Raw genomic sequence first — 23,034 nt, forward strand, 5'->3', positions numbered from 1 at the left:
GAGCCTCAGCTCGCAGACTCCCATGAGCCTCAGCAAAGTGTCATGGCAGCCCCCTGTAAACAATCGCCTTTCTCAAACTATCTCCTATAAAATGATCGGAACTGACTAAAGGTCGATCTAACACATTGGTACTGCTTATCTATGTTTCCCTTCCATATCAATCCGTAAATTTACTCGAAACATTAACGGAGCAGCCTGCTTTGAAATCAAATAGCCTCGTGCGCATAGCAGCTATCATTATAGCATTAGCCACCCGCAAACTCCCATGAGCCTCAGCTTGCAGACTCGAAAGCATTAACGGAACAGCCTATTATGAAATGAAATAGACTCGCGGGTACAATAGCTATTCAGTGACACCCCCTGACCACGGTTGACGTAATGCTGGGAAGCGATGCAACCTTGTAATTTACTAGTCGTACTAAAACGTACTGAAACATTTTGGCAGAGCGCTGTGTACAACCAGTATGGATCAACAAATTCATCAATTGATCCATATATAAGGCGCTCTGCATTATAAGGTGCACTGTGGGTTTTGGAATAAAATTTAAGTTTTTAAGTGCGCCTAATAGTGCGGAAAATACGGTACATATAGTCAATATTGAGATTAAGGTTTGAATTTGGGATCTGAAACAATCAGAATAACCTTCACTGGACAGAGCAACTTGTGTGTTTAAATATCCCAACTAAAATGGCAATGCAGATCGAATTAATGGTGCAAATATGAGTTATTTCCGCACATTATTTTCATATCACTCACCACAGGAATAAAGCAGTCTTTTCCCCCTCACTCCAAAAGTGTGCTTTTCTGCTGGGTCTCATGATTGTTTACATCTGCGCGTTTGAGTTTCTGCACCAGATGTACGCACATACGTATATGCTGTCTATACACATCTTTGCTGTAGTGATAGAAAATAATATGAAAAACCCAGGGGTCTTATTTAGAATTTAAAGAACCTGATTAAGAGCATATTTTGCGTTCATGAGCGCGTTTACATGGACTTTGAAAAACAGAAGATTACCAATTTTTTAAAAACGCGTTATTGACTGCATTTAAACAGTCTATGGTAGAATTTGAGCCATATTTACGTTGATTTTCCAGTATAAGGCACTATAGTTATTTAATTTTTGTTTTTTATTCACGATCCTCTGTAAAGGAAAGAAAAATAAGATTGCATTTACTCAAGGACATCAACTGATTAACTTGGTATTTGAGTTTTAAAGTGTGAATTCAGTGACAACTTGAAACTCACCTTACCCTGCTTTTAAGACAGACACCAAGGTGATTGCCTTTGGCAAACAATTGACCCCTGTTGACCTCAACAATCCAATCACACCCAGAGGACTAAAACAAAGGTTGGGTCGGATTCATGGTCTGCAATTCTGAACAAAATGAAATTAGCCCATCTACACTGGGTCATTAGGCTGAATCCCAAATCATCCCCATCGCTCTTTCAATTCAGCCATCTTGGTTCGGCAGATGGTTGTGATGCGATTGGTGTGTCATATTGGCCTTATGCTCACATTTCGTACCCTCACTGTCATCTATCACTTGAGGAGCTCTAATTAGCTTGCTATTCTGCCATACAAACTATTCCAAGCTTCTAAAAAGGCCTCCTTGTGTTTTGAATGACGGGGAAAGCACTGAAAGAGGGCAAATGGTAGGAGGGGAGGGAAGACAATCATTGTGTGCAGCATGACATTTGAATAGTATTTTCAGCACTTCAAAGCAGCAATTACATTTCGCCTATAGACTTCCTACAAGGGTACTTTTTCTTTGTCGTTTCATCACAAGTGTGCTATAAATGGATCAAGTGATCTTGCTAAACTGAAGGCTATATGTAAGATAGACTTGAGGTTTGTTTTCTAAGATGAATGTTGTTAGGGTTGACAACTTATTTTGATCGTATGATTATGTTGGAATTTTGGCTAGAATCATTAACTTTGTTAAAACCTTCCACCTTACCTTGACTCAAAACTTTCCACTTCTCTGCAGTTGTTGAAACTTTCCAAATGATGTGGAAAAATTGTTGCTTAGTTAGTTGTCTCAAAATTTCCACTAGTATCTGTTTCCGAATGGACAAAAAGACAGATTCCCCGGTTGGAGGCGTCAACCTCCACCACGAACTGGCGGGATGGGTCGGGCAGCGTGAGGATCGGGGCAGGCCTCTTCAGCTCCTGGAAGGCCGCCTCCGCCTTCGCCGTCCAACAGAACGGAACCTTAGGGGATGTTAGAGCATGCAGTGGAGCCGCTGTGGCGCTGAAGCCTCTGATGAACCGCCTATAAAAGTTAGCAAAGCCGAGGAATTGCTGCACTTTTTTGCGGCTATCAGGTGTAGGCCATTTAGTCACCGCGCTTACTTTTCCCGGGTCCATCTGCACTTTGCCAGGGGCTATGATGAAGCCAAGGAAAGATACAGTATTGGCGTGGAACTCGCTCTTTTCGGCTTTGACATAAAGTTGGTGATCAAGGAGGCGTTGCAATATACTGTCTTAACATGAGACTCATGGGTCTCCAAATCCGGTGAATAGATCAGAATGTCATCCAAATATACATAAACAAAACAATCCAAAAAGTCTCTCAGTATATCATTAATCATGGCCTGGAATACAGCGGGTGCATTGGTGAGGCCAAACGGCATTACTAAGTATTCGAAGTGTCCTCTGGGAGTGTTAAATCCCGTTTTCCATTCATCCCCCTCCCGGATGCGCACTAGGTGGTACGCGTTGCGCAGATCTAGCTTGGTGAACACCCGAGCTTGTTGCAGTTGATCAAATACGGTTGACATGAGTGGAAGGGGATACCGGTTCTTAATCGTGATCTGATTGAGGGGACTGTAGTCTATGCAGGGGCGTCTTGCCCACGAAAAAGAATCCGGCCCCCGCAGGAGACGATGACGGTCTAATCAAACCCGCTTTAAGAGACGCGTCAATATAATCAGTCAGGGCCTGCTTTTTGGGTGCCGAAAGGGAATAAAGCCTCCCCTTGGGTATGGTAGAGCCGGGCAGGAGCTCAATGGCGCAATCATACGGACGGTGGGGCGGTAGAGAGGTAGCCTTTACTTTACTGAATACCTCTGCGAGTTGGTGATAGCACACGGGAACCCCGGTCAGACCTGGGGTTTCTGGGTCTAGGGCAGGAGAAACAGAGACAGGGTCAGAACCACGTTTAGGGTCAATCTGGGGGTTAGATTCGAGGCATGAAACTTGGCAATGGGGTCCCCATCCCCTTATCTCCCCGGATTCCCAGTCTATGGTTGGGTTGTGGCGTTTTAGCCATGGATACCCGAGGATAAGAGGTCTTCATGGGGGAGGTTACGACATGCGATCTTACTTTCTCATGATGGTTGCCAAAAGACAGAGAGACGGGTTCGGTTACGTGAGTAATATCAAAAAGCGCTTTTCCATTGAGCGCCTTGGCTTTCACTGTCGTGTCTAGCAGTTCAGTCTTGACCCCTAATCTTCGAGCAAACGCCCAGTCGACCAAACTCTCATCGGCCCCGGAGTCTATTAGCACCCCAAGTTTAGTGTCTTTTCCTAAAGAGGTAATTGTGCCGATGGGTAGGCCGAACCTTCTGATGGGCAACAGAAAAGGTACTCACCATCAGGCCTTTCCTCACCGGACAGGAGGGGAGGATATGTCCTTGCGCACCGCAATAATAGCATCTACCCTCCTGGCGTCGGCGCTGCCTTTCCTCCTCGGTCAACGTAGCTCTGCCCAACTGCATGGGTTCGATCCCAGGAGGCAGCGGAGCCATGTTCGGCGTGAGGCGGTGTGCCTTGAGGGGCGAAGACCCGGCCACTGATGTGGGGGAGAAGGCGGATGTGTTCCTGCATGCGCGCTGCCTCTTCCATTTCTGCAGTCGATTGTCCGTGCGAATAGCCAGCACGATGAGAGCGTCGAGGTCTGTGGGGAGGTCGAGGGGGATGAGCTGGTCCTGTATGGGTCCTGAAAGGCCCCTGAGAAAGACCTCATACAGGGCCGTCGAGTTCCACCCGCATTCCGCGGCCAGAGTGCGGAAGCGGATCGCGTAGTCCCCGACAGTCTCCCGACGCTGGGTCAGCCGGCATAGCTCCCGAGCCTTCTTTCGGGCTGAGGAGATTGGGTCGAACACCATACGGAGGGCCTCGATGAAGGTGGGGAGGGAATGACAAGTGGCAGAATCCCTAGCCCATTCGGCGGTCGCCCACGCCCGGGCCCTTCCCGTTAGGTAAGAGACCATAAAGGCCACCCGGGAGCGTTCCGTGGGGAATTCGCCTGGGGACCGCTCAAACTGCATTTCACACTCGGTGATGAAGGCTCTACTAAGCCCGGGTTCTCCGGAGTAGCATTCCGGAGGAGCCAGTCTGGCGCCCACAGCAGTTGGGGCGCCCACGGCAATGGGAGCACAGCAGGACGGGCCACAGGGGAGGCAGCTGGTGGACTGGGCGTCGCCGCTGATCCCGCGGTCAGAAGTGAGAGAACTTCCTGCATCTGCTTGCTCAGCAGTCCCACCTGGGCGGCCACCACCCCTCGGAATTCTTCCTGGCTCTTTGTGAGCCCTTGGACTCCAAGACCCAGAGCCTCCAATTGCAAAATTGTAATTTTGATCTCTTTGTGTGTCTTGACATGTGAAGAAATTGACAATAAAGCAGACTTTGACTTTGATTTAGAACAGTAAATACTTTGTAGCCTAAGACATAGTAGTAAGGGTGGTGAAACGTATTAAAATAACCACCAAAACCTTGTACAGTTGAGCCTCGGTTTTCGAACACAATCCGTTCCAGAAGGCTGTTCGAGAAGTGAATCGTTCGAAGTCCGAATCATATTTTCCCATTACAAATAATGGAAAAAAAATTAATCCCTTCCAAGCCAAAAAAACCCCGCCTTTTTTAAGCATTTTTTCATTTGCGAATTTTTGTCCAATCGCGCAACTGCAGCGCACCGCCGAACGCGCAACCGTAGCGCGTCGCCGACCGCGCAACTGCACCGCACTGGTTGCATTATTGTGACAGAGCCGTCGCTGAAATTTAAAAAATATTTTAAAGTCCTGATGTACATTTCAAAATTTAAGTGGACATCAGTGCGCAGGGAGCTTAATTTTGTCCGATCGCGCAACTGCAGCGCACCGCCGAACGCGCAACCGTTGCGCGCCGCCGAACGCGCAACTGCACCGTGCTGGTCGCATTATTGTGACAGAGCGGTCACTAAAATTTAGAAAATATTTTTAAAGTCCTGATGTACTTTCCAAAATTTAAGTGGACCTCAGTGCGCAGGGAGCTTAATTTGGTCCGATCGCGCAACCGGAGCGCGCCGGGCCCTCAGTGTCGCATTGCTTTAGGAGCGTCTTTGTTTTTTAGGATGGCTTAACTGCTCCCACTTGCTTCCTTTGGAGGCATGATGAGAGTTGATACAATCCTCAGAGTATCGAGAACGTAATAACGAACGGAGTCAGTTGGCATGCGGGTCCTCTCGGCTCATCTCGCGAGGTTTGACAACCGAATTTCGTCCGACATCCGGAGCAAAAAAATCTCAAATTTTTTGTTCGAATACCGATTTGTTCGAGAACCGGGTCGTTCGAAAACCGAGGCTCCATTGTATTTTGAACCAAATCAATGATATATCAATAATATTTGAATTTATTATTATTATTATTTTATTTAAAAAATTAATTGTGTACGTAAATTAATATAAATAGTATTTTTCAATAATGGCTTTCAGTCCAGCAAGAGGGGATTAGCCCTATGCCTAACCATTTTGGAATAATCTGGTGCAGTACCGACTTTGACCAGAGGTGGAGCAAGAGAGCGAAAAGTAAAAATATAAATAGGTGCAGTACCGGATCTCGAACATGACAGCAGTAGAGAGCTTTTCTATACCTTTTGGAGTTAATTTAGAGCATGACAAAGTGAGGACCGGCCACAATGTCCTCACTTTGCTAAAATGTCCTCACAGTGTTGGTCTATTTACTCATGCCGGTCCTCACAATGCAGGTACAAGCACACACACACACACACACACACACACACACACACACACACACACACACACACACACACACACACACACACACACTTTTGATTAAACTGAAAAACACATTACAAGATTAAATTAAAATTATATAAAATAGAAAAACCATCAGGCTCTGTGGCCCACTGGTTAGCATGTCCGCCTCACAGTTAGGAGGGTGTGGGTTCAATTCCAACTCCGGCCCGCCCTGTGTGGAGTTTGCATGTTCTCCCCAGTTTCTTCCCACATCCCAAAAACATGCATGGTAGGCCGATTGTGCACTCCAAATTGTCCCTAGGTATGAGATGGTTGTTCGTCTCTGTGTGCCCTGCAATTGGCTGGCAACCAGTTCAGGGTGTCCCCCGCCTACTGCCCAATGAATGCTGGGATAGGCTCCAGCACGCCCGCGACCCCCTTGGGGACAAGCGGTATAGAAAATGGATGGATGGATGGATGGAAAAATCATCAATAGGTGTTATTACAGCTATGGCTTGTTGAACTAGTCAAAGGAAGTAGGAAGAAGTACAAAACATACTGTATCTAGTCCTACCCCTTTTTTTGTATGTGTATTACGAATATCAATTTGTTACACTATTAAATTATTCATGAACTGAAAGGGATCCAAAAGTAAAAACACACTAAATGACTCCTCCAAACTCCTCTTACCACAAGTCTCAGTGTGGCTCCAAAAACTCAAATAAGCATGCTGTATAAAAGAAAGAAAACAAACAAACACCTCATACTGCATATGTGTATTTATAACCTTATCAATGAACTACACTTGTATTATTTGCAACAGGATGAAAGAAATCTCATGTAATCTCTAATTTCAAATTGCTGCCATCTTTGGACCAAAGTTATATTGACATAGTTTTGTATCATCGGGGGCAAGTCATGAGCGCAGATTCTGATGAGGACACCTGGCACCCGGTGACCTATTCTCCCATTTTAATCAATAACACAATAATGTTGTGGCCTTTTTTTTTTTTTGCATGTTAGATTTGTGATTGACCATGATTTTGGGGTGGTATTTCTGTATGATAACAATATAAGGAATAATACCAAACTGAACAAAGTGGTCTTTGAGACTTTCCTGAAAAGTTGTCATTTGGGAAGCGCGACGAATCCATCTGACAGTGACAAAATACATGTTTTTGTCACGAACGGAGTGTAGAAATGGAGCAGGACGACCAAATGCAGCTTGGACCAGGGTTTATTGCAGCAACCTCAAAAGACAGGAACCAAACAACCTCGTGGCAGTGACACATGCATTGTCCACAATGCTCCGACATCGAGTGGCACACAAACAGAACTTAAATGCAGCACAGTTAACAAGAGGCAGGTGAGTATGATCACACTGATCATGGGCACACAGGAGGGGAGGGGCGAGCACACAGACACACAGAAACGATGACAACCTATACACAGCAAAACTGGGGACGAGGCATGACAGTTTTAATTGCTTACATTATACTTGTACATATATTCAGTAATTGTTCAGGATCTTACCTTAAGGCTTTATGTGTAGAGACTGTAAGCAAATGTCTGTCTCTATTTATTTTTGAAGACCAAGCCTCTTGGAACCCCCCGGCATACTCACATCTGTTTGTAATAGGTAGATAATACATTGAGCACAGGAGCATTTAATCCATTTTGTAGCACAGCATGAGCAGTGTTGTAATCCATAGCGATAACAGCAAAGTAATTCAAAAGGCACACTGACGTGAGTGGAAACGCCTACCCTCATACATATGTAATGAAAGATCGAAAAGATAGGGCTAAATCCAAATATGAATGGGTATGCTCACTGACTGCTCATCCTTAATTTAGCAAGCGTGAATGGGGATGCAGCAATGCATAAGGGTTAAGATAACCATAAACCATATAGCGAGCTAATCTGCACCTGGAATGAAAAGAAAATTGTGCATGCTCTGTATTTGTACTCATGTCATGATTTGTCTTTTGTTGATTTAGTTTTGGTTAGATTTTACTTTTGTTTTCCTTGTATCCATGTATGCCGGTCTCGTTAGGTTATTGTGTCCACCTGTGCTTGTCATCCTAGTTCCTTGTGTCTTTCAGTCAGTTTCCTCAGCTTCTTTTGTCTTGTCCATGTGTTTCTCATTGCCTTGTCAGTTGCTTGGCCATGTCCACAAGAAAAAAGAGCCAGCTTTTTTCCTCAAAATAACCCAATGAACACGGAAGCTCATCAAAAAATACGTACATCAAGTCAAGTTTATTTATATAGCCCTTAATCACAGAATGTCTCAAAGGACTTCACATGCCCACAGTTAACAATTATTCTTGACCTCCCTTGATCTTAACCCCAGGAGGGCAAAGAAAAAACTCACAAAACCCCAACTGGAGAAAAATTAGACACCTTGAGAAGGGACCGCAGATGGGAGGATCCCCCTTCCAGGACGACCAGGCTGCTATGAATACAGAGTGGGCAACATTTAACACATAATATGAAACTATGAAATAAGGTATTCTAAATGTCCATAGTCAAAGAGCTCTAGGAAGACGCGTTCAGTCATCGTGGGAGCACCTGCGAGGAGATGATGCAACCCAGTTCTTGTCCTGGTTAGTTGGTGTAGAATCCAGACAGCAACTTTCAGCTTGTGTGTCACCTAGCCTCCTCCTTAAGATGGGGAGGAGGGGGCAGGAGAGTAGAAACTGCAGCCAAATTGGCCAGCGTAGTTTAATTAAAGGCAAGAGCATAGAAATGTGTCTTTAATCGTGTCTTGAATGCGTCCACCGAGGTAGCAGCTCTGATTCAAGATTCAAGAATTTTCAAGAATTTTATTGGCCATGTTTGAGCATGCCAAACATCTCAGCCTCTGTTCAAAATTTAGGTGACTAACAACACTCAGGACATGTGCGAAAATTGACAAATATTCTCTAACATACCCTGATCTCAAACTCCCAGGAGGGAAAGGGAAAACTCAAAACTCCTTCTAGGGGAAATGAGAAACCTTGAGAAGAGACCACAGATGGGAGGATCCCTCTTCCAGGATGAAGAGGCTGCAATGGATGCAGAGCGGACACATAGTACACATAATATAGACAATTCAAAGATAAAGCGTCGAGAGCAGGATGTTATTGCACAGCAATGTCTCTGAGACTCTAAGAGTGGTGTGAGTTCATCAGAGCGACAGCCTGGGGGAAGAAGCTGTCTCTGTGTCTGCTGGTTTTGGCGTACAGTGCTCTGTAATGCCGTCCGGAGGGGAGTAGTTCGAACAGACTGCAACCTGAGTGAGAAGGGTCTGTAGAGATGTTACTTGCGCATTTCCTGGTCCTGGACAGGTACAAGTCCTGGATAGATGGCAGGTTGGTTCCGATATATCTTTTCTGCTGTCGATTGTCCGTTGTAGTCTGTGCTTGTCTTGTTTGGTGGCCGATCTAAACCAGACAGTAATGGAGGTGCAGAGGATAGACTGGATGATGGCAGTATAGAAGGTCTTCAGCAGCTCGTGTGATAGGTTGAACTTCCTGAGCTGTCTCAGAAAGTACAGCCTCTGCTGGGCATTCTTCCGGACAGAGTCTATGTGGCTGGTCCATTTCAGGTACCGAGAGATTGTGGATCCCAGGAACTTGAAGATGTCTGTGGAGAGAATAGTATTACTGAGGATAGTGAGGGGTGAAAGTGGTGAAGGGTCTCGCCTGAAGTCCACTGTCATCTCCACGGTCTGAAGCGGATTCAGCTCCAGGTGGTTTTGGCTGCACCAGTGGACCAGCCGCTCCACCTCCTGTCTGTACGCAGTCTCGTCACCGTCCCGGTTCAGTCCGATGAGAGTGGTGTCGTCCGCATACTTCAGGAGCTTCACAGAAGAGTCACCTGAGGAGCAATCGTTAGTGTAGAGCAGGGGTCCCCAAACTACGGCCCGCGGGCCGGATACGGCCCGTCATCACATTTGGCCCGGCCCTCTGAACAATACCAGACGGAATAATGGCGAAAAGGTTAGGTAAAAGAAAAATTTATTCAGAATGCAGGGTATTTAACCTGCAGTGGACAAACGATTATTTTTTTGTTCAATGCAAAGAAAAAGCTGTTTGTCTCATCTGTCAAGAGGCGGTGGCGGTATTCAAAGAATACAATCTTCGCCGACACTATGAATCTCGTCACAAAGACAAGTACGGTAGCTTGCAAGGCCAAATACGAGCAGACAAACTCTCAAAGCTAAAAAGTGGACTACTATCTCAGCAGAATACATTTGTGCGCCAAGCTCAGCTGAACCAGGCATCCGTTCGGGCCAGCTTTCGGGTTGCTAAACTGATAGCAAGCAGCGGTAAGCCTTTCACTGACGGAGATTTTGTTAAGAAATGTATGGATGCTGTCGTGGAGGAGGTGTGTCCCGAGAAGAAAGATGCATTTAATGCCGTAAGTCTGTCGGCGAGTACAATCACCAGACGCGTTGAAGAAATCGGGAGTAATGTATATGCCCAGCTGCAGCAGAAGACGAAAGAATTTGACTTTTTTTCATTAGCACTGGATGAGAGCACGGACGTGCAAGACACAGCGCAACTGCTCATTTTTATTCGTGGAGTTCGCGCAAACTTTGAGATATGCGAGGAGCTGGCAGCCCTCCAAAGTCTCAAAGGGACTACAACGGGAGAGGATATTTTTGACAAAGTGTGCCAAACCATGGAGAAGTTGGACCTGGACTGGTCAAAGCTAGCTAGCATCACGACTGACGGGGCTCCTAGCATGGTGGGCGAAACTCGCGGTCTAATAGGACGCATGAACCGGGAGTTGGAAAAAAGGGGTCTCACCGCCCCGCTACGAGTCCACTGCCTAATTCACCAGCAAGCACTGTGCTGAAAAAGTGTTGACGTGGGATTCTGTAATGAAGGTTGTGGTGTCGTGCATAAACTTCATCAGAGCAAAGGGACTTAAACACAGGCAGTTCCAAGAATTCCTGTCTGAACTGGAGTCTGCGCACGGAGATGTGCTGTACTACACAGAGGTCCGATGGCTGAGCCGGGGCAGAGTTTTGAGGCGTTTTTACGAGCTGCTACCCGAAATTAACACATTTCTTCATTTAAAAGACAAAACGGTCCCAGAGCTGATCGACCCAGAATGGAAATGGCACCTCGCATTTCTAACAGACGTGACAGAAATACTTAACAGCCTTAACTTGCAGCTACAAGGCGAGGGGAAACTCATTTGCGACATGTATACACACATAAAAGCATTTGAGGTGAAATTAGCGCTGCTTTTGGAACAAGTGAAAAAGCGCAACTTCGTCCATCTTCCTGCTACCCAAAACCTGTCGACAGAGAACCCAGCGGTCCCGTTCCCAGCTGAAAAGTGCGTGGAAGCACTGGAAATGCTGAAGGCGGAGTTCGGTGTGCGATTCAGTGAACTACATGTTCATGCAAAAGAAATCCGTCTTTTTCAGAACCCCTTTGTTGCCGACATTTATGAAGCCCAGCCTTCATATCAGTTTGAGTTGGCTGAGTTACAGAACTGTGATGTTCTGAAAGACGCATTCAAGCCCAACAGTCTCATTGACTTCTATGCCGCCCTCCCAAACGACACATACCCAAACATCAAAAAACACGCAATGAAAATGTCCACAGTTTTTGGCAGCACGTATATCTGCGAGAAAACCTTTTCTCGCATGAAACTGCTGAAAACTCCGATGAGATCAAGATTGACAGATGAACATTTGCATCAGTGCTTGAGACTGGCTGTAACTAGAATGGAACCTGATATTCAACTTCTCACCAGCCAGATGCAGGCCCACAGTTCACACTGATGAACATACATAGGTAAGCTCACTTTTCTGACTTGAATGAGTCATTCTGAGCATAAACAAATATAATCATAATAAAATCTACTGGGATAAAATCCATCTTTACAACCATACTGGTAGTGAAATGTATTGTGCTGTGTAGGTGCTGTATCACTTAGTTCAGTTTCTCAACCTGCTTCCTTTGTGGTTTTCACAGGGAAGTTGATGAGAGAGAGCTGCAAACAGCGGTGTCTACAAGCCTACTGGATTTAAAATCCGTTGTACATGTGACAATGACAAATAAAGATATATTCTGTTCTATTCTATTCTATTCTATTCTACAAAAGGATTATAAGGAAGGCACACAAGAACTTTAAGAGACTGCTCATATGTGTCAGAGAGATTCTGCTCTGACAACTGAGCTGAACTTTTATCTGTTAAGATTGTGCATGGCACAACAGAAAGTTAATGTTCCATGGCTTTTTTTTCTATGAAGAACCCAGAGAGAGTTATTTAGTTATTATTTATTTCCTGTTTTTTCTGTGAAGGCCTCAGAGAGGGTTATTTAGTTATTATTTATTTCATTAATAGTGTTATTATTTGTTTCCTGACTTTTTTTCTGTAAAGAACCTGGAAAGGGTTATTAAATAACCGTTATTTGGTTATGTGTGGCTTTCTGGAAAACAATTAATTTTTTAAGCTCCCCTACGATCGTCACACTTTTTCTGTTACAAACTGACACCGGCCCCCCATCAGAGAAGGGAAAAGTTATGTGGCCCTCACAGGAAAAAGTTTGGGGACCCCTGGTTTACCTGCTTCTTCTTTCTGTTTGGAAGCAACTGGTTAGCATGCCTGCCTCACAGTTTCTGTGCTTTGGATTTGAATTATGGCTGCTCAGGCTTCCTTCTGAACTCCCCAAATAATTAAACAGTAAACATCCATTAGACAGAAATGACCAGACAAATATATATGTACTGTATATCAAGAAGAATAGAGAATGAATGAATGAATGAATGAATGGATGAATGAATGAATGAATGAATGAATGAATGAATGAATGAATGAATGAATGAATGAATGAACGAACGGACGGACGGACGGATGGACAGTGTTTCAACATGTTTTGATATTTTGTTGTTGACCGATGTTTTCAGTCAACAGAATATTTGTTAGACCAGGTAACTGCTCTTTTGGCAAGGCAAATTTTCATTGTTTCACAGGAAAAAAAACATCTCTGTGACACAGAAGAAAGCTGTGATGAATTATAACAGTACGAGAGTCTCTGGAAAAGCCTTACAGTATTGTGTGGGAATAGGCTGTGAGTAGTGGAGCAGTGAGGCAATTTTTTCAACCTCCCTTCATGCCCCAAGGGCTTCTCAGTGGTTTTAGACAAAAGAGCAAATTTATATTCAGAGAAAATAAGCATTGAACTGAATGTGGTATGATACAAGTATTATAATATTATATTATACTTAAAAAAGTCATATAAGCTCATTGAGTTACTTTAATTGAGAAGCGATATGGGTTTATTGCTAAATTTGCAAAAAAATATGTACAATTACATATACGTATATATAAATTAATATAAATATTGCTAAATTTCCCTGCATATTATCTTTTAATTTATTTTTAATCTTTTTAACTTTATCTTTTAATTTATTATTTAATACCATGAAACTGAGAAGTCACTTATGCTCCATGGCTTACATTATATACATATATACGTATATATATACGTATATATATATATATATATATATATATGAATATATATATACCGTATTTTTCGGACTATAAGTCGCGTTTTTTTTTCATAGTTTAGGTGGGGGGGGGGGGCGACTTATACTGAGGAGCGACTTATATGTGAATTTTTTCATAAATTTTCAAAAATTAATATAAACAAACCGCGATGTAGCAAGGGATTACTGTAATTTGAATTTCAAGTGACGTCAGCAGCTGCGCTGCGCTGCGGCGGTTATTTACATAAAGGACAAAGATTCGATCACGGGATGACGAAGATGACGAAGGGCCCCACGTACTACCGGCATCATTAGCGGCTTTGTTTGTAAGTGACACGGAGGACGAAGAGTTTGAAGGATTTAATGATTTGGAGTGACACAGAAGGTTTGAAAAACTATTATGGCTTTTACGCACGCTCGGTCCTACTCTACGGAGCTCTCTTTCATCTCCGTGGATGGAAGTCGGGGGCCGGCGCTCGGCCGGGTGGCTACCCGGGGACGGTGGATGGGGCTCGGACATGGCTTTTACGCACGCCCGGTCCTACTCTACAGAGCTCTCTTTCACCTCCGTGGCTGGAAGTCAGGGGCCGGTGCTCGGCCGGGTGGCTGTCCGGGGACGGTGGATGGGGCTCGGACATGGCTTTTACGCACGCCCGGTCTTATTCTACGGAGCTCTCCTTCACCTCCGTGGATGGAAGTCGGGGGCCGATGCTCGGCCGGGTGGCTGTCCGGGGACGGTGGATGGGGCTCGGACATGGCTTTTACGCACGCTCGGTCCTATTCTATGGAGCTCTCTTCCACCTCCGTGGCTGGAAGTGCCACCTCCGGGGATGGAAGTCGATGCCGGTCCTTGTACTTTGTTAACGCTACAATATAGTTATATACTAGATCTGTGTAATAACGACGAGGCTGACGTCAGGGCGCACGCGCGGCGTTGTTGACAAAGGACGAGGAATTTGATCGATGGATTTAATGATTTGGAGTGACACAGATGGTTTGATAATATTGCTTATATAATAGTTATTTGATATATAATTTATATATCGTTATATGGGCCTGTGGAATATTTTGAAGTGCAAGCGCCGTCAGTGGTTTGTTGACATAAAGGACGATCGATGGATTTAATGAATTGGAGTGACACAGATGGTTTTATAAACGTGTTATTTATGTAATCGTTTTTTGAATAACTCTGAACGTTACGTCAGGCCCGTTCTCAGCTCTTTATTTCTGTTTATGTCATGTTAGCATACCTATCGTTTAGCCTGTTGTTGCTCGTTCATGTCTGTTCTTGGTGTTGGATTTTGTCTAATAAATTTCCCCCAAAATGCGACTTATACTCCGGAGCGACTTATATATGTTTTTTTTCGCGTTATTGTGCATTTTGGCACTACCTTAGAAATATAGCCAAAGTAAGAGCGTTCATAAATCAAAATGATGCTGAGAAACTGATTCATGCCTTTATTTCAAGCCGGCTTGACTACTGTAATGCACTCTTTACTGGTCTCCCGAAAAAAACCACTGATAGACTTCAGCTCATCCAAAACGCTGCAGCTCGCCTATTAACCAGGACCAAGAAGAGAGAGCACATTAGACCAGTTCTAGCTGCTCTGCACTGGCTTCCTGCAACATTTAGAATTGATTTTAAAATCCTTCTCCTTCTATACAAAGCCCTCAATGGGCAGGGACCAAGCTACATTGCAAATTCTCTTGTTAGCTATATACCTCCAAGAACCCTGCGATCATCTGCTGCTGGTTTATTGGAGGCTCCCAGCAACAGCAGAAAGAAGATCGGTGATGCAGCCTTTGTTAATTACGCCCCCAAACTATGGAACACACTGCCAATAGGTATCAGGGAGGCCAGGTCGCTAGATATTTTCAAAACAAAACTTAAAACTCATTTCTTTACCCGAGCATTTAACTAATTACGTTTTATAAATTTCATTTTAAGCCTAATTTTATCTTTATCTTTATTTTATTTTTTACCTTTTCTTAAAGATATATTCTTTATTTTATTAAAGCGTGCTCCTATTTTAAACTCACTTATTAATTGTGTATGCATACATTAATGTTTTGTTTTTATGTATTCATGTTTTTCTTTCATTGTTGTAAAGCGCTTTGAGCTGCATTTCTTGTATGAAAGGGGCTATACAAATAAAGTTTATTATTATTATTATTATTATTATTTTATGGCTAAAGTGACATATATTCCGGAGCGACTTTTAGTCCGAAAAATACGGTATATATATATGTATATATATATACAGGACCGTCTCAGAAAATTAAGTATTGTGATAAAGCTCTTTATTTTCTGTAATGCAATTAAATAAACAAAAATGTCATACATTCTGGATTCATTACAAATCAACTGGAATATTGCAAGCCTTTTCTTATTTTAATATTGCTGATTATGGCGTACAGCTTAAGAAAACTCAAATATCCTATCTCAAAATATTAGAATATCGTGAAAAAGTATACGAGTAGGGCAGGGGTGGGCAATTCTGGTCCTCGAGGGCCGGTGTCCTGCATGTTTTCTATGTCACCCTGTTGCAACACACCTGATTTGAATGGTCAGATAATTGGCAAGGTCTGCAGAAGCTGGATAACAATCCTGATCATTTGAATCAGGTGTGTTGCAGCAGGGAGACCTATAAAACATGCAGGACACCGGCCCTCGAGGACCGGAATTGCCCACTCCTGTAGTAGGGTATTCAACTAATCACTTGAATAGTCTAATTAACTCGAAACACCTGCAAGGGTTTCCTGAGCCTTGAAAAACACTCAGCTTGGTTCAGTAAACTAAATGACAAGTATGGGGAAGACTGCTGATCTGACTGCTGTCCAGAGGATCATCTTTGACACCCTCCATTAGGAGGGTAAGACCACAAAAGAAATTTCTCAAAGAGCAAGCTGTTCACAGAGTGCAGTTTCAAAGCACATCCACAAAAAGTCTGTTGGAAGGGGGAAATGTGGCAGGAAATGCTGCACAACCAAGAGATGACTGCAGCATTATGAAGAAGAATAGAATAGAATAGATCTTTATTTGTCATTGTCACATGTACAACGAAATTTAAAAAGTGCCAACCGAGCCGCGCATGCGATAAAAAATAAATAGAATAAATAGAATAAAAAGATAACAAAAAACAAGCTAAAAACCCACAGAAGAACATACACAGACATAATCATTTACGTTTAGCTGCATTCAATGTGACTACCGCTGTAGGGTAAAAACTGTTGGCGAATCTGCTAGTCCTCGACCTAATTAATCTGTAGCGTCTGCCTGATGGCAACAGTTCGAAAAGGGAGTGGCCAGGGTGGGAAGTGTCCTTCAGAATGTTCTGTGTTTTTTTGAGACAGCGGGTTCTGTGTAGGTCTTCCAGTGTGGGGAGAGGGCAGCCAATGATCATCTGTGCTGTGTTGATGACCCCTTGGAGCTTTTTCCTCTGAGCAGCAGTGCAGCTGGAGTACCAAACACATATACAGTACGTTAAAGCGCTTTCTATGGAGCAGCGATAGAAGGACACCAGCAGTCTCTGTGTAATGCTGTGCCTCCTCAGCACCCTTAAAAGGTAGAGTCTCTGCTGGGCCTTTTTAAGCAGCTCAGAGGTGTTCACGCCCCAGGTGAAGTCCTCCTCGATGTGGACTCCCAGGTAGCGGAAGGAGGACACCCTCTTCACACAGACCCCGTCGATGATAAGTGGTGGAATGTCCATTTTAATTTTCCTCCTAAAATCAATGACCAGTTCTTGGGTTTTAGCCGTGTTTAGGAGCAGATTGTTCTCTCCGCACCACTCCGATAGCTGGACCACTTCGTCCCTGTAGGCAGACTCATCCCCCTTTGAGATGAGCCCCACCACGGTTGTGTCATCCGCAAATTTCACGATGGTGTTGCTGCGGTGGGCGGGGGTGCATGCATGTGTGTAGAGCGTGTAAAGCAGTGGGCTCAGTACGCAGCCCTGTGGGGAGCCGGTACCAAGACTGAGAGGTGTGGATGTATGACGGCCCACTTTCACCCTCTGGCTGCGACCCGTCAGGAAGCTCTTAATCCACCTGCAAGTATTATGTGGAAGTCCCAGGCCCTCCAGTATGTCCACCAGTCTGTGGGGGAGGATGGTGTTAAAAGCAGAGCTAAAGTCCACGAAGAGCATCCGCACATAGCTCCCCGGCTGCTCCAGGTGGGACAGTGCAGCGTGGAGGGCTGTAGCTACTGCGTCCTCTGTGGATCTATTTGCCCTGTAGGCAAACTGGTGGGGGTCAAAAGAGTCACGTTCAGAATTTGGGGGAGCTTCAAAGACAGTGGACTGAAGCTGGAGTCCAGGTATCAAAAGCCACTGTTCACAGACATGTCTGGTAAATGGGCTACAATAGCCGTATTCCCATGGTCAAGCCACTTCTGAACTCAAGACAACGGAAGAAGCGCCTGACTTGGCTATGGAAAAGAAGCACTGGACAGTTGCTGAGTGGTCCAAAGTCCTCTTTTCAGACGAAAGCAAGTTTTTTATTACATTTGGAAAACAAGGCGCCAGAATCTGGAGAAAGGCTGGAGAGGAGCAAAATCCAAGTTGCTTGAAATCCAGTGAGAAGTTCCCACAGTCAGGGATGGTTTGGGAAGCCATGTCAGCTGCTGGTGTTAGTCCACTGTGTCTCATCAAGTCCAGAGTAAATGCAGATTTTAGAGCACTACATGCTTCCGTCTGCTGAAGAGCTCTATGAAGATGATTATTTTCATTTTCCAGCATGATCTGGCACCTGCCCACAGTGCCAAAACCACCAGTAAATGGTGTTGGAAGGGGGAAATATGGCAAGAAACGCTGCACAATCAAGAGAGATGACCGCAGCCTTAACAGCATTGTGAAGAAAAGTCGCTTCCAGAATTTGGGGGAGCTTCAAAGACAGTGGACTGAAGCTGGAGTCCAGGTATCAAAAGCCAATGTTCACAGACGTGTCCGGGAAATGGCCTACAATAGCCGTAGTCCCATGGTCAAGCCACTTCTGAAGCGTCTGACTTGGGCTATGGAAAAGAAGCACTGGACAGTTGCAGAGTGGTCCAAAGTCCTCTTTTCAGACGAAAGCAAGTTTTGTATTTCATTTGGAAGAAGGCGCCAGAGTGTGGAGAAAGGCTGGAGAGGAGCAAAATCCAACTTGCTTGAAATCTAGTGTGAAGTTCCCACAGTCAGCGATGGTTTGGGGAGCCATGTCAGCTGCTGGTGTTGGCCCACTGTGTTTCATCAAGTCCAGAGTAAATGCAGCTGTGTACCAAGAGATTTTAGAGCACTACATGCTTCCGTCTGCTGAAAAGCTCTATGGAGATGATGATTTCATTTTCCAGCATGATCTGGCACCTGCCCACAGTTCCAAAACCACCAGTAAGTGGTGTACTGACCATGGCATTACTGTCCTCGATTGGCCTGCCAATTCCCCTGACCTGAAGCTTATAGAGAATTTATGGGGTATTGTGAAGAAAAAGCTTAAAGACACCAGACCCAACTATGCAAATCAGCTAAAGGCCGCTATTGAAGCATGCTGGGCATCCATAACACCTCAGCAATGCCACAGGCTGATTGCCTCCATGCCACGCTGCATTGATGCAGTAATCCGTGCAAAAGGATTCCCATCCAAGTACTGAGTGCATTAATGGAAATTTTCAAAAGTTTGATTTTGTTTTGCTGTTATAAATCTTTTTTTTTTACTTGGTCTGAGGAAATATTCAAATTTTTTTAGATTGGATTTTTTAGTTTTCTTATGGTGTAAGCCATAATCAGCAATATTAAAATAATAAAAGGCTTGCAATATTTCAGTTGATTTGTAATGAATCCAGAATGTATGACATTTTTGTTTTTTTAATTGCATTACAGAAAAAAAAGAACTTCATCACAATATTCTAATTTTCTGAGACAGTCCTGTATATATATACAGTGGAGCCTCGGTTTTCGAAAGTCCCGGTTCTCGAACAAATCGGTATTCAAACAAAAAAAACGAGATTTTTTTGCTTCGGATGTCGGACGAAATTTGGTTGTCGAACCTCGCGAGATGAGCCGAGAAGACCCGCATGCCAACTGACTCCGTTCGTTATTACGTTTTTGTTACTCTGAGGATTGCATCAACTCTAATCATGCCTCGAAAGGAAGCAAGTTGGAGCAGTAAAGCTCCTAAAACACAAAGACGCTCCTAAAGCAATGCGAAACTGAGCGCCCGGCGCGCTGCGGTTGCGTGATCAGACCAAATTAAGCTCCCTGCGCACTGAGGTCAACTTAAATTTTGGAAAGTACATTAGGACTTTAAAAATATTTTCTAAATTTTAGCGACTGCTCTGTCACAATAATGCCACAAGCGTGGTGCAGTTGCGCGGTCGGCTGCGCGCAACGGTTGCGCGTTCAGCAGTGCGCTGCAGTTGCGCGATCGGACAAAATTAAGCTCCCTGCGCACTGATGTCCACTTAAATTTTGGAAAGTACAGCAGGACTTTAAAAATATTTTCTAAATTTCAGCGACGGCTCTGTCACAATAATGCGACCAGCGCGGTGCAGTTGCGCGGTCGGCGACGCGCTACGGTTGAGCGTTCGGCGGTGCGCTGCAGTTGCGCGATTGGACAAAAATGTGCAAATGAAAAAATGCTTAAAAAAGGCGGGGGTTTTTTTGGGCTTGAAATGGATTAATGTTTTTCCAATTATTTGTAATGGGAAAATATGATTCGGAATTCGAACGATTCACTTCTCGAACAGCTTCTGGGACGGATTGTGTTCGAAAACCGAGGCTCCACTGTATATAATATTGAGTAATCCTTCGCTACATCGCGGTTCGTTTATTGCGGTTTCACTACATCGCGGATTTTTTTTCCAAATTAAAAAAAAATGTAAAAGTCAAAATAAAACTTTTAAATTGAAGAATTGTGGCACGAAACTTGCTCACACGCCAGCAGAAGGCAAGAAGTGCCCACACAATTGCAGTGCCTACTTTTGTACCTTTTTATAAAATTTTTTTATAATAATAATAGTTCAAAAAACATATTTACAGTGTTGTACCTTGTTATAGAAAATTTGTTGTCATGTCTCGTCCCCAGTTTTGTTAGGTGTTCAGGTTGCCATGGTTTCTGTTCGGGTTCTGTCATGTCTCGTCCCCCCTTTTTGCTGTGTGTCCCTGATCATGTCCATAGTTTGTCAGTGTGTCTGTGTGCTCGCCCCTCCCTTCCTGTGTACCCATGATCAGTGTAATCACACTCACCTGCCTCTCGTTACCTGTGTTGTATTTAAGTTCTGTTTGTGTGTCACTCACCGTCGGAGCATTGCATGAGATATGGACAATGCATGTCTCACTGTCACGCGGTTTGTTTGGTTCCTGTCTTTTGTTTCACGTTTTGGTCGGTCAGTCCTGTTAGTTATGTTGTTTAGTCACGTCAGTTTGCCGAGTCTTTTGAGTTTGCCTCAATAAACCCTGGTCCAAGCTGCACTTGGTCGCCTCGCTCCATTCCTCCACCCCGAAGCCTGACACATCTTCTATCAAGGATCTAAGTCACATTAGTTTAAACTTTCCAGGCAATTTAATTGTTTTCACTAAGTCTTCAGGTTTGGATTTCTAAAGTATAATTAATTAATATCACTAAAGTTAAATAAAATATCACACAGGGAAATGTGTAATATTCGGAGGTTGCTAACATTTATGGATTGAACCTTATCTATTTGATTATTTATTTAACCTTATTTATTTGATTATTTATTATTATTATTATTATTTTCACATATTTGATCATCTCTTTTCTGCGTATGGCTTGCTTACGATACCACTTCCTGTTTTACGTTCGTGTACATATGTCGGTTACAGTGGTACAGGAGTCATCGACGATGTAAGTGGGTCTCCTAACAAGAAAAATGAACGATCACATGTGTCTATCCTTTAGGACAATGTAGTATTGCTCCAAATGTTCGTTTACATTCCTGTAGAGGTCCATTTTTGCATGTTAATGGGACCCATTGGCTCCCTGCTTGGCACTCAGCATTAAGGGTTGGAATTGGGGGGTTAGATCACCAACTGATTCCCGAGCGCGGCACCGCTGCTGCTCACTGCTCCCCTCTCCCCCAGGGGATGGATTAAAATCACATGGGGATGGGTTAAATGCAGAGGACAAATTTCACCACACCCAGATGTGTGTGACGATCATTGGGACTTTAACTTTAACTTTAACAAGATCGCGAATTAGCGTCTTTCCGCTAACTCGTTAGCCTGCCCAGTACTTCTTAACGCACACACGTATAATACTATTTTCAATATTTATACACAATTTTCTGCGTTATATATACTATTAATGTATTATTTACATGTTTGAAACAATTATGTAATGTTCTAATAATAAAATATGTACTTAAATGGTTTCATATACATTTATTGACACACAAAATGTACAGATGAGAGGGTGACCGCACTTCGCGGATTTCACTTATCGCGGGTGGTTTTTGGAACCAATTATCCGCGATGAACGAGGGATTACTGAGTATATATATATATATATATATATATATATATATATATATATACTGTATATATATATATATATAGTATGTGTATATATAAACTTTTGTTATATCCACGTTATGTTCTTGTGACCTAGCTCAAATTGAGCATAATAAACCTGCCTGTGAAAACAACAGTTATTTACTACTCATTTTATTACAATTACTGATCTATCGAACACAATTTTTGTATTGAAGCAAAATTGCAGCCCAAGCATAAATCCTCTGATACTCTTATCTATTTTGCGTCACATATTTAATTTCTCATAACTCATACAATTTATCTCAGAGACCCTAATGCCAAGTAGACTTTGCAGCTATTTAAAATGGAATGTTCCCTAAAGCCAAAGAATGCTAGTTTATGTAGCCTGCTACCAATTGTCACAATTGTCTCCATTTTACCATCACTCCAAAATTACAAAACGGTTGTCCCCACGGCCCTATTTATCTCCAGTGAAACACCTGGGTACAATTAAGCACAGGATACTCACTGGGAGGAGACAGGAAGTGAGGGGGAATCCCTTCCTCAAGAAAGGGCAAAGAAAAACTGCGGGAGGCAAAATCAGGCCACAGGGTCCTGTGGTCTCCACCAAAACCTCCACCTGGTCCCCAACACCATCATAGCTTGTGAAGATTTGCCAAAGCAAGACATAATAGTAGGTGGGGCATATATAGAACAACAAATGAAAGTCCGTAGTCCTTTTCTTGCAGAGCACTGCACAGAATAATATTTTTCAGTGATTGAAGTCATTAAATATCCAGAAGGTATGCAAAGTTAAAAATTGCTGCAGGCTTGAAAATTCTATCGCTCTTCACATGCATCATCTGTTTCAATGTAAATTGAATGGAAAGACACATTCATCTTCTATCAAGGAGCTAAGTCACATTAGTTTGAACTTTCCAATCAATTTAATTTTTTTCACTAGGTGTTCAGGTTTGGATTTCTAAAGTATAATTAATTAATAATATCATTAAAGTTAAATAAAATATCACGATCACACAGGGAAATGTGTAATATTCGAAGATTGCTGACATTTATGGATTGAACCTTATTTATTTGATTATTTATTTATT

General features: G+C 43.5%; 1 protein-coding gene and 1 long non-coding RNA gene across 2 annotated transcripts; both read left to right on the plus strand.

The window, feature by feature from the left end:
* Window positions 1-4,651: 4,651 nt before the first annotated feature.
* Window positions 4,652-5,638, plus strand: LOC119115123. Its single transcript, XR_005096099.1, has 2 exons — window positions 4,652-4,724; window positions 5,567-5,638. It is a non-coding gene; the product is annotated as an uncharacterized LOC119115123 (long non-coding RNA).
* A 5,174-nt stretch (window positions 5,639-10,812) lies between these two features.
* On the plus strand, window positions 10,813-12,096 carry LOC119115115 (general transcription factor II-I repeat domain-containing protein 2-like). Its single transcript, XM_037239347.1, has 3 exons — window positions 10,813-11,758; window positions 11,939-11,988; window positions 12,057-12,096. Exon 1 carries the CDS (start codon window positions 10,831-10,833, stop codon window positions 11,743-11,745), a length of 915 nt encoding a protein of 304 aa, XP_037095242.1. The 5' UTR covers window positions 10,813-10,830; the 3' UTR covers window positions 11,746-11,758; window positions 11,939-11,988; window positions 12,057-12,096.
* Window positions 12,097-23,034: the final 10,938 nt, after the last annotated feature.

This window comes from Syngnathus acus, chromosome 21, assembly GCF_901709675.1.
Source record: "Syngnathus acus chromosome 21, fSynAcu1.2, whole genome shotgun sequence".
Lineage (NCBI taxonomy): Eukaryota > Metazoa > Chordata > Actinopteri > Syngnathiformes > Syngnathidae > Syngnathus > Syngnathus acus.

What these genes read in the sequence shown, in the direction of transcription:
- LOC119115115 (XM_037239347.1), top strand. Translation starts at nt 10,831, where the DNA reads ATGAAGGTTGTGGTGTCGTGCATAAACTTCATCAGAGCAAAGGGACTT.